The sequence below is a fragment of the Notothenia rossii genome, assembly GCF_949606895.1.
Source record: "Notothenia rossii genome assembly, chromosome: 2".
Taxonomy (NCBI): Eukaryota; Metazoa; Chordata; class Actinopteri; order Perciformes; family Nototheniidae; genus Notothenia; species Notothenia rossii.
In genome coordinates this window covers 27,564,973-27,577,343 of record NC_136904.1, presented here as the reverse complement: position 1 = coordinate 27,577,343, position 12,371 = coordinate 27,564,973, and the positions used below count along the sequence as shown (strand labels likewise).

The window sequence follows — 12,371 nt, the reverse complement described above, 5'->3', positions numbered from 1 at the left end:
AACAAAACCATCACTAGATCGTGTTAAATCGGCGTGATATAAAGTACATAACGATTGATGTGTACGCAAATTTGCATAATTACTAATGGCTCGGACGTTACACTAGCTAGCCGCTAGCTGCTAGCTGCTAAATGCCGCCTCGTTATTAGTTAATATCAAATCAATCATAACAATCCAGAACGCGCGGTGCTGTTACGTGTACGCAAATTGACGTGCTTGATGTGAATGAGCCTGTTGGGGGGCGTGGTTAAAGTTGCGCATGCTCTATGAGGCACATACGGGTACTTCTCAGGCATGCTTGGTAATCTGTGACGTTTCACTCTCTCAAAAGTTGGGCCATTTTGTCATCCATGCGCCAATGAGCAACTCTCATAGGAATGAATGAGGCCCCGCCTTCCACGCTGTATCCAGTTCTTATTATACATCCATGGCACATGCGCACTGCAGATCGGGAAGAGCTGCGGATCGGGTAGTGACAGAGTTCACTGAGCGGTTTAACACAAAAAAAGTCTTACTTCACAGTTTTACCGCAAAACTTTTTTTTTTTACTTTGAAAATTATCATTTAAATTGACAAACATCATATGTGTAATTAGTGGCACAATTCAAATGGGATAGAAAGATAAAGTTTCTCTCGCCATTGAATTAAATACATATTTTTTACGAAATAAGGTCCCATGGAGGTCCACCGGAAAGGGAGGGACTTAGCCTCTCTATTTATAGTAACGCAGTGTAGGCGGAGCCGTGACGTCATCTTCAATGAGAACCTCAGAAAAACAAGACCAGCCGTTAGCTGTTAGCACTCAAGCTCCTCATATCAGTTCAGAAACTAGACAAAAGTTAAACAAGTACAAAACACAGACTGTCTGTGTCATGGCAAATACAGTCACTGGTTTATTTATGTCTGTATAGGCCGTTGTTGTGAGTGTGGACGGTCGGAGCATATACTGCGTTAGCTTAGCCGATCTCCATTTAGACAACACGCATTTTAAAAAGTTTTTACGCCTGTCGTTTGTCTACAGACTTGTCAAAGCATTAATTCATGGTTTTTACTAACCGGTATCAGTATGTTGTTAATTCAGCATAATTTTGAAACGTGTATTACAATTAAATCACGGTCAAATATGTTCATCTTGTTGTAGTTGTAGCCCCCTTGCCAGCGATTCTCTCTCTAGTTTAACATATTCAGCCCGACTCAGCCTGGTTGTTGGCCTGGAAAGAACCTCGATTTTATGGGGCCAGAGAAACTGTGAAATAGTACCCGTTAGCCAGTACTACGCTAAGTGCACTGCTTTGCTGCCTCAGGGCCTGGACAGATTGCCGTCATCGACGGAAAAATGAATTCTCAAGTTTATCAAGACATTTTGCTGGAGAACTTAAGGCCATCTGTCCACCAATTGAAGCTCAACAGAAGATGGGTGATGCAACAGGACAACGACCCAAAGCACAGAAGTAAATCAACAACAGAATGGCTTCAACAGTAGAAAATACGCCTTCTGGAGTGGCCCAGTCAGAGTCCTGACCTCAACCCAATTGAGATGCTGTGGCATGACCTCAAGAGAGCGATTCACACCAGACATCCCAAGAATATCGCTGAACTGAAACAGTTTTGTAAAGAGGAATGGTCCAAAATTCCTCCTGACCGTTGTGCAGGTCTGATATTCAACTATAGGAAACGTTTGGTTGAGGTTATTGCTGCCAAAGGAGGGTCAACCAGTTATTAAATCCAAGGGTTCACATACTTTTTCCACCCTGCACTTTGAATGTTTACATGGTGTGTTCAATAAAAACATAAAAACATATAATTGTTTGTGTGGTTTTAGCTTAAGCAGACTGTGTTTGTCTATTGTTGTGACTTAGATGAAGATCAGAACACATTTTATGACCAATTTATGCAGAAATCCAGGTAGTTCCAAAGGGTTCACATACTTTTTCTTGCAACTGTATTTCAGAGTTTGAGAGTTATGTTTTTAAGATAGAGAAACAAGGTGCATTCATTATTGTATAATTAAAAGAAAGCTTTGTTGCATGGTACCCCCTCATCTTCCTGTCAACACTCAACTCTGTAATAAAAAGGAACAAAATATCCCAAAAGATCCTCAGAAACTACAACCAGGAACTGTAACTATAAACTATAAACTCAGAATGATCAGCACAGACACAATATAGGCCAAAGCCTCAAGGGAATACTAAAGTGACAAAGTCATCTTGCACAGAAATATAATGTACATGGGGTTGTCAGTTTGCAGTCATGAAGGCAACTCTGTCCACTGCTCAGAAACTTCTCCATGATTCAGCAGCTTCCTCACCCCATTAACTGCAGTCTTTATTGCCTCCTCTCTCTGCATTATATACTCTATGACCTCCACTAAATAATACATTCAGACATTTACCCCACCCTACTGCAGACAAACATTTAACCTGAACTTCATCCCATTACTAACATGAAAACAGAATACTGTCCTTTCATCTATGCTGCATCATCCATGATTTTCATTCATCCTTTATGTCTGCGTTTTCTATGTCTCGTTGTATCTTTTAATGTAGCCCCTTCACAAGGTCTGACGATGAAAATAAACATTTTGGCAACAACTGACACATCAAAATCATATTGATGCTAACTGATGTGTAATCCTTGGCAACAAAAACCCAAACAAGAACCATGATTCATCATTTTTACAAGGTGTCACGTTTCCAAAGGAACATTTTGGTGGCTTCAGATATGTAGGTCTAGAGACAGTCTGTAGATGACATGACACTAAGCAACTCAAACTTTTTTCAAGCTTTCACATCACACACAGCCTAGAAACAAACATTTCTGTGTGTGACTATTCATTTAACAGAAACACCGACTGAGCCCATACACACCTAAAAGCGTGGACAACCATCTTGCAAATGCGTGAAGATTAAAGGAACAAGTTTCTTGAATCATTGGTTGCTTGCAGCCCCAAAGCCCCTCTTCCACTGCGGAGCCACACACACACACACACACACACACACACACACACACACACACACACACACACACACACACACACACACACACACACACACACACACACACACACACACACACACACACACACACACACACACACACACACACACACACACACACACACACACACACACACACACACACACACACACACACACACACACACACACACACACACACACACACACACACACACACACACACACACACACACACACACACACACACACACACACACACACACACACACCAGTGTCCGATAACTACTAAACATCACACTCTTACCTCCAGACGTGAACGCTGAAGTCATTCGTAAGTGGGACTAAAGCTTTCCGTCTGCTCTCAGGATGGGTTGCAGAGCCACACACACTTGTAGCCACAAAATACCTAAGTATCTATTTAATTCCCCGCATTCCCACTGAATTAATGTGTATCCTTCTCCCTCCCGCCGCTCGCCTCCGAACAACTCCTCGAAATGTACCTCCACTCCGAATACTTGCGCTATTTTATCCGTGCGTGTCCGCTGTTGTAAAGTGTAATTAAAACGCAGTCCTTCGCATCTCGCTGACGGGCTCTGGAAACTACACTTTGCTTTGCTAATCAGTGCGGCCGCTCCGGGGGCGCGCGGTAGTGCGCGGTCACGCTGCTCCTGGGCGGGGTTAAAAAGTAGAGGGAGGACGGAGCCGTTCCCCTGGGACCGGAGTCAAACAGTTTACCGGGGCTGAGGGGATTTGAACGTAGTGGCCACATGGGGGAATTGCAGCTTCCCTGTTCGTCATAATAACCGGAAAACTTTTATGTAAAAACACAATTATTGGAAAATATGTGACTAATCCGTTTTCTAAACTCTCAACTTTAAGTGTGAAGAAGTTTATACTTGTCATGAATGGAGTGCAGCCTTTTTAATGTTGAATTAAACACATATTAAAGAGTATCATACAATAAACCTTAGCGAAAAACTGAAGAAATCAATTAGCGAATATGTGGAATTATATATGGAATCACCAGGCATAGGCTATATAAGACCAACAAAGAACAAAAGTAAAAAAAAACAAGTGGGTTGTTCCCCCAAAATCTTTCTTGATATTTTTATTTTTACACCATACAAGGACTTATTATTTCTCAGAAATAGACAAGTTTAAATCATACTTTTTCTTATAAAAAAAATAAATGTTGACACATGGCATGAGAAAAAAACATGTGTTCTAAAGTTTTGTGTCTAAAGAACATTTGTAATTATAATGGAAAAATGTGATTATTGGTATATATTTTTAACATTCAGGTGGAACAGATGGCTTAGCAAAATCAAAACAGTTTTTATTCTTTGAATATTCTTTATAGGCTAGATTTGGGGGAAAATAAAGAATTAAGGATCTGTTTCATAATTTAGGCTACTATCACTAAAAATGTATACAGAATCATTATGGGTAAAAATTCTGTGTCCCCTCCTTTTGTTTATAAGTGAATGTAATATGTTGCTTGTATTTTTACTGGAAGTTTGTAGTTTCTATTTATAAAAAGAAAGTTGTCGTTCCACGGACGTGGCGAAACAACAGGAAGGAAGTAGGCACTAAATAACTCGGTAGCGAGGTACACACACTGCACCACTTGATTTTAAATGATGGTTTAAACACATTTTAGCATGTATTTTGAGTGCATTTATTATTTCTGGTGACGGTAGATGTGGTATGTTGTACATGTGTTGGTGTATTTTGTATCATATAACTGTAAACTGTAAGCAAAGATAACTTTTAAATGACAGGAGGTAACGAAGCAGCCGGTGTCATTCCAGCGAGTGTACTGCGCGACACCCTGTCGCAAAAGTTAAAGTTCTTCCTGTAGTGCTTTACGTTAGCCGATGCAATGAGGTGCGAGACAGCAGATTTCCTGCTACTTTTTATTTGAGTGTGTCTTTTACAGGTATGGACATTTAATTAAGTTCATATATGTTAGTTTTACAGGACACTGTTCAAGTTGTACAGGATAAAATGAACGTTTAGCGGAGCTGTTTCGCTTCGTGTGATGGGAGAAGGGACAGTTAGCTAACTAGCTCATGCTAATGGTTCATCATCAGGGAGCTGTCTGGTCAAATTAAACGCACTGCAGTAATGTGATACTCTCCGCAGTGGCATCACCGGTCACTGGCAGCCTGTTACAGTATTTTGAGGTTTATATCCAATCATAAGGTATTGTAAATTCTAGGTAATAACGCGATTTCTTAATAAGATGATGAACCATTTGACGTGTCTCAGTGAGTAACGTTAACGGCCAACAACAACAAACCGTAAACGAACCCAAATAAAATGTTCCCTTTAACTCCAGACATCACAGGTTAAGGGTTTATAAGGTGGTATTTACATTGTACGGCCTTAACCCAGCCACACATCTTATCCCTGTGACGCAAGTTAGTAATCAACCAACAAATGAATTTGTAATAATTGGGTTTACATCATAATTTTCAGGATGATTTCACAAACCTTTTTTTATTTGAGAAAAATACACCAGATGTAAAGATTAAACTGCAATTGTAAGAGACAGTGGAGTCTTTTTGTTTAGTAATTGTTTTGTATTAACTCATAACATGTTTTGGAAAGACAAATAACAAATGAAAACAGATAATAATACAATTTAAACAGATAAGTGATGTGTTTATTTTGCACAACTTCTATATATATAACTATATCAGCTAAACATTCAGCACTGTAAATCTTGTGTATTTGCAGACGGGCACTCTTGACTGGGGGATGGACCCTGTGGTGGTGAGCTACCAGGACAGCCTTTTGAGACGCTCTGATGTGTCGCTGCTGGAAGGACCTTACTGGCTCAATGACCAAGTCATTGGTTTTGCCTTTGAATACTTTGCTGCTGAGCGCTTCAGAGTCCTGGGGGAGACCATCACCTTCATCAGCCCGGAGGTCACCCAGTACATAAAGTGTGCTTCCTGCCCCAATGAGTTAGCAATATTTCTGGAGCCGCTAAATCTTGCTTCTCGTCATTGGGTCTTCCTGGCCGTTAACGACAACTCCAACCAGACCGCCGGAGGATCCCACTGGAGTCTCCTTGTCTACCACCACAACTCCAACCACTTTGCACATTATGACTCTCAAAACGGCAGCAATTCAACACACGCACAGCGTATCGCCCGCAATCTAGAGCCTTTCTTGGGTGCGGGGAGAAAAGCGCAGTTTGTGGAGGAGCCCTGCCCATCCCAGAAGAACAGCTATGACTGCGGCATGTACGTTATCTGTATAGCAGAGGCCTTGTGTGAAAAGGCGAGGGTGGAGGCCTCGCCATACCTTCCTGTGCAAATCATCACCCCGGCCTACATAAGTCAGAAGAGGGTGGAGTGGTGCAGACTGATCCAGAGTCTGGCTCAGAATGACCTCTGCTGCGCTCTTTCCTTTCCTTAGCCTGGCAGCTTGCCCTCACTATATGAAGAACAGCCTCTCTACATATCTACTGCTGGAGCAACTGAATGCACTCCTACAATACAGTATAAAACTACTGAAGTATATTTATATTAAACTCTCTATAATACCCCATAAAAGAAAAAAATAACGCAATGTTACAAATCTTGGTGTCATGTTTATGCCTTGTATATGCACAGCGACATACAATATGTGGACCTGAACACCAGCATGCCTATAAGGAAATGAACTCCCATCTACATTTTTACTAAGAATGGATGTCAAATCATTTTCTTTACTCTGTTGTATTAGCTTGCGGCGAATGTAGAAATGTTTACACTGATTATTGCTCAGGGTCATTTTAAATGAACTAGAATTGATGATAAGAATGTGAATCTTAACCTTGGCTCCTACTTTATGTTACATGCACATTTGGTTTCTCAGTTTGCACAGCAGGCTATGTCTACAACAACAAACTTTTAGTTTTGAAACATTTTTAGGAAAATTGCTGTATGAGGGTGAGACGTGCACTGTGTGCTCTGACTGTTTATGGGACAAAGGACAATTTTGATTGGTGGAATGTATTATATTATGTTCTCACAAAAAGCAAGTGTCAAATTCACTGTCTGCTGGTCTAATAAAGTTGGTGTCACATTTTGATGACAAAACTGTTAATTTGCTTTTTGCTTTTTTTGTTTGAAGTCCCACCTCTCTTATATAGTTAACTTTATCAGAGAAGTATTCATGTCGGTGTTTTACAGTTCAAATTGATAGTAGTTTATAGGTTAGGCAAGGCAAGTTTATTTATATAGCATCTTTCAACACAAGGCAATTAAAATTGCTTTACAAAAATGAAAGACATTAAGCAATTGGTATTTAAAAACAGTCAGTCAGTGAGGTTAGGTCCCGTTATTAACCAAAAAGCAATAGGAAAGACATAAAACTATGGATCCACCTTAGTGACACCTTTACATTTTGGGGGTATTATTTTTTAAATGAAAACATTCTGTGGGAGGTATAGATATGTTTTAAATGGTTTTTTGATGATTATTTATAAGTTAACAGAACTAAACTGAAATATCTGGCAAAAACATTTAAAGCTAATTCATTTCAGTACTTCAATATATTAAGTGCTCAAATGTATTAGAGTTTACTTTTTAAATAAAACAACTTATTGTTGTAAGAAGAAAATAACTTGATTCTCCAAGATTGGTGCAGCATGATCACAGCTAAATAAAGCACAATGCATTAGGGGAGCAGTGTAATCTTCATTGTGATTACAAGAAATCTGTTGCAGTAACTATCAAACTGGAACAGACACTTTCACTTGGACACATTTTTACAAATAGTTTATGTTAAACTAAAATATACATAATTTTCCATAAGTAGAGTGTGGGTAACTGAGCTGTCATCCAGGATTGTATTTCAAATTAAGAAAGGAAATAAAACTATACCAACAACTGTACGACTGGCACCGTTGGCATATTTATAAGCAAGCCTTATTATAGCAGTTGATTTATGGTTTCAAAATACTGTAGATAGTCAGGCAGCAAACCAATCACAACGTGGGTGTGGGATGAACTCTACGATACGATACGATAATACTTTATTGGTCAGATCAACTCTGAAATTTGACTTGCGTCACAGCAGCTCCATGTCCAACATCAACAGACAAAGTATCCAGACACAATACATGAAACACAAAAAACAAACATTTAACATAACAGCACAATCAGTGAGAGAAAACATGCTCAAAGAACCTTCAGCGTGCATTTGATCTGGGATTTAGCTCTGTGTTTACTGTGAGGATTGACTGATGCACAAAGGAGTGCTTCAGTCTGACTTTATTGAATCGTGGGACCCTGTATCTCCGATTAGATAGCAGCAGTTCCTATTCACTGTTCAGAACATGGTTTGGGTCAGAGATGATGTTGTTGGACAGCCTCACTAGGTTTTTATGATAGGCTGAGTCATAGAGTCTCTGACAGGGTTGACCAAAAATCTTTGAGCAGATTTTTAACAGGTGGAGCAGTTTTGATTTTAAAGCTGCTGACAAACATTTGTACCAGGTAGTATTGCAGTACTGCAGAATAGACAAGATCACAGATGTAAATAACAACAGAAGAATTGCTCTGCTCGCTCCAAAAGACCTAAAACGGCGGAGAAAATAAATTATTTGTTTTGTCCTTTTTGTGCTATGATGCACAGAAATGTCTCGCAATGACAGGAGAGGGAGTGAGAATTAGTTAATACGATTGTCCTGTCTTGTATTGTGTAATCTGTAATTTACTAGTGTGCTGATCTGACATACTAGAACATACATGAATCAATTGACCAGTATAATTGGGAATACATAATTGTATTATTATAATTGTGCTCCATATGGGAAAAAAGTCAATTGACATGGCTTGGACTGTTTCCAGCCTCTGCGCTCCTTCCTCTGGCATCATGTGTACGTCTACATCCCACAGGCATATTTCACCCGGAGTAACCAGTCAGACGAGCCATCAGGGTTTACTATTGTCGTAATAAAACGCCACAAAGCCGTGGCATTCACCACCCTGGCAGTACACACATTAGAGGGACAAAGCGCCCAGGGAAAGGCCCATTCATTAGACTGATTTGCTTCTTAATGGCCAATTTACCAAGTCCACTCCATTAAGTCTTACGCTCTTGAATTGTCAGGTCTGAAGAATTGCACCAAGGTTTGGCGTGATTAAAAATGAATATTACAAATGTGCTGAATTACGTAAAATGGATAAACTTTAATCCTGAAAAATCCTGTTCCCTGCTCTGCTTTAGCATGCATTTAGCACGATACACAGCTTATGTTGCGTAAAACAAACCTTCTTAGTATTGGTGCCTTTGTTCTGCTGTAAATTAACCAAGGGCTTAATCACTGTCGAAATTACAAAAGAACATTCTTCACCTTCAGTAAATTGAGCTATCTGGGGGTTAATTGACCTGTTTTGTACAGGATTGTTGTTTCTGTCTGATATTTCAAAAGCCAGTTCACAGCATAAACTGGAAATACTAAAGTAAAGTACAAGAACCTCAACCTCGACAAAGACTCAAGTACAGTTCTTGAGTAAATTCAGTTACTTACCACCACAGCCAGTACATACATTAGGAAATATTATTTATATTTTTTTGTCTAAAATGTCAATATGTGTTCCACTTATTGTCAAATGGTGATTGTTTCCAAAACTGCTGGAGGAAAACTGTAAAACAGCTGGCCCTGATGTTGTCAGTATATGGGGACCGGTGGGTAAAAAGCTCAGTGCACAAAACCCTACATGCATTTATATATCATTTTACTTTAAGACAATGTTTTACAGTTGGATAATGTGTATTTGTGGCAAGATCGTATGTTGCTCAAACAAAATGGGACTTATCAAACTTGATAGATGCATGCACATCTATACATTATTTTATGAACATGCAAGACAGCAAGTCAACATGTTGCCTTAAATGGTTTATATATATTTGTCTATGTTGTGCTCACAGGTTGGATATTCCCAATAAAGTTTAATTTGATCACAACACACTTAATAATGGATGATCTGAATTCCATTAGAATGTGAATGTGATCCATTCTAAAAACATGTTTTTAGAATGGATCTTTCGTAGATTCTCAGGCTCCGGAATCACCAACACATGGATGGGCACTCCGGAGCCTTCTTTCCTCTCTTCACATGCTCCCAGATCACAGTCAGAAATAGTCAGACTGTCTTTTACTCAACGCTTTCTCTGAAAATAAGTAGCTAACCAGCTCATTTTTGCATACAGACGACTACCTAAGACGTTCTGTCACTAACCACAAGATCTCCATCATGGAAGATGTAAGATTTGACTTTTTAAACATATGTTGTTTTCATGTATTTTTTTAAATCATTGAGACCCTCCAAACCCGTTAAATTCAGAGATACACCTTGCAATACTGACATTGCTTTACATTTTTTAGGGTAAATTAATCAAACAGGACCGACATTTGACTTGAGGACCTAACACTGACCTACTTGTTGAACAAATGAGCATGCTGATGTACTAGGCTTATACAAATAATGTTTCTCCACATATCTTAACTTCTAAAACTAAGTAATGCAGGCATTGACACTAGTATTTCATTGTGTTATTTGAATATGCTCCCAATTCAAACATGTTCTAACTATTTACATGTATTTAGCAACACACAATGTTTCAGAAATATTCAATTGTCATCTTTACCCAAACGATACACATGGTGAGCAGAAGAGAAGGATGAATCAACAGCAACATAGATTGAAAACTGACCTATTTAATCAGCGTGATAGTTTAAATTGTCATGCGGTTAAATAAAATCTAGTGTATTTATAGCTTTGTAAAAGATAAGTTGTTAAGCAGGCTTTAACAGATCTTCCATATAAATAATTTAATTCAATTAATGTTATATTTTCATAAGTTCAGCTGTACTAAGTCAACAGTTATTATCCAAAGGATATGCATAGGGCTTTGACTCCATTTGTTGACGACAAGATTCATTCTTGGCTAGGATAAAAAACTTGAAAATGTTCCATCATGAAGGGAAATTGCATTTCTCTAACTTCAATTTTTGTTTCTTTAAAATGTTCTTACAGCAACCACTTTGGTATTTTTGCTTATGTATAATTTAATGATACGTTTAAATTATGCAGAGCAGTGATCTGAGGTTGTTTTCTTTTCTAGCTTCAGACGGACCACCCGTCCTTACCTGGCTTCTCACCTGGTTCTGATCATGGTGCACACATTCCAGGGACGTACTCCTTACTTGGTTCCATATCGGACTCCTCTACTGGGTCCTCAATTGGTTCTGACCACAGTACATCCAGTCCACGGACAAATAAAGTAAGGAGGGGCAAAGACTCCACACGAACACAACTTTACACCTTTCACACATTTTCTATTAATACATAGAGTGGAACATTTAAGAAAAACCTTACTCTTAACTTTTCTAGCCTATTTTCCAACATTATGCAAAGTCATAACATATAGAGTTTAAAACTGGGGGGAAAGGGGCGAAACGAGAAAAGCCTTATTTTGTTATGCCACTCCATAGTATGTTAACGTCAGTGAAGTAGTGGTCTAATGTTGTTTTTACCTTTAGATGGACCAATGTTACACATGGTCATTGGCGCCCCTTGAAGGCCCCAGCAGGCCCAGCCACTCCCAGAGTGAGTCCTCATCTGAGTCCTCATCTGAGTCCTCATCTGGGTCCTCATCTGAGTCCTCATCTGGCTCCTCATCTGAGTCCTCATCTGGCTCCTCGCCTTGCTCTGACATTGGTGCAATCAGTCCAGCAGGAGACCCAGAACACAAAGAGTCCAGCAACCCAGGGCTCAACCTGGAGAAGGTCCCAGTGGAGGCCTCCCCATCTGCCCCCCCAGTGGGCCCTGCACCGGCCTCTGACCCTGGCTCTTTCACCAAGATCCCTGCAACCACATCTTGTCCACCTTCAAGGGCGGTCCAGAGTCCTTCCCCTAGCTCCCAGGGTGACTTCGTACCAGGCTTTGAACCTGGATACTACCATGGCTTTCCAACTCGCCCGAACCCTGAAGTGGAGTGGTCAAATAAATTCTGTGAGTTGATGAACTGGCCAAACCAGTTCTACAGTGGTTGGGCCAACAGATATGCTGAACCTGCAGCTACATCAGAACCTGCCTCACCAAGTTTCTCCCAGAGGAGCCCCCAAAGTTCCTCTCAAAAGTCTCCCCGTGGAAGAGAGCGGCAGAAGGTGAGCTCTCCTTACCAGGTTCCCAGCAAGACTTTGGAAGCACCTGGACCTAAAAAAAGGATAGCACACAGACCTGTGGTACCCAGTGGGCTTGTGAGAGCAGCCAGCTCTATCACACCTGTGTCACGCAGTGGGCCTCTGACAGCTGCCCCCGCTAAAAGACCTGCGGCACCTAATGTGCTTCTGAGAACAGCCCTCGCTAACAGACTTTTGGCACC

The 12,371-nt window shown here is 40.2% G+C and overlaps 2 protein-coding genes across 17 annotated transcripts in view; one reads left to right on the top strand and one right to left on the bottom strand.

The window, feature by feature from the left end:
• The window catches only part of myo9aa (myosin IXAa), a 115,148-nt gene extending 111,518 nt beyond the window's left edge, over nucleotides 1–3,630 (bottom strand). For 9 of the 14 annotated variants that reach the window (XM_079664379.1, XM_079664386.1, XM_079664380.1 and 6 more), the window contains exon 1: nucleotides 3,283–3,630. The gene's annotated coding sequence lies outside the window, so the exon portion shown is untranslated. The remainder of the gene's footprint in view (nucleotides 1–3,282) is intronic. The other 5 variants (XM_079664387.1, XM_079664390.1, XM_079664391.1 and 2 more) reach the window with 1 other exon arrangement.
• Nucleotides 3,631–4,661: 1,031 nt separating this feature from the next.
• senp8 (SUMO peptidase family member, NEDD8 specific) lies at nucleotides 4,662–7,079 on the top strand. 3 transcript variants are annotated; one of them, XM_079667417.1, is made up of 2 exons: nucleotides 4,662–4,683; nucleotides 5,721–7,079. In XM_079667417.1, exon 2 carries the CDS (start codon nucleotides 5,742–5,744, stop codon nucleotides 6,405–6,407), a length of 666 nt encoding a protein of 221 aa, XP_079523543.1. In that variant the 5' UTR covers nucleotides 4,662–4,683; nucleotides 5,721–5,741; the 3' UTR covers nucleotides 6,408–7,079. The 3 variants fall into 3 exon arrangements, with proteins under 3 accessions (XP_079523543.1, XP_079523542.1, XP_079523544.1); XM_079667416.1 differs by lacking the exon at nucleotides 4,662–4,683 and adding an exon at nucleotides 4,770–4,917; XM_079667418.1 differs by lacking the exon at nucleotides 4,662–4,683 and adding an exon at nucleotides 4,847–4,865.
• Nucleotides 7,080–12,371: the final 5,292 nt, after the last annotated feature.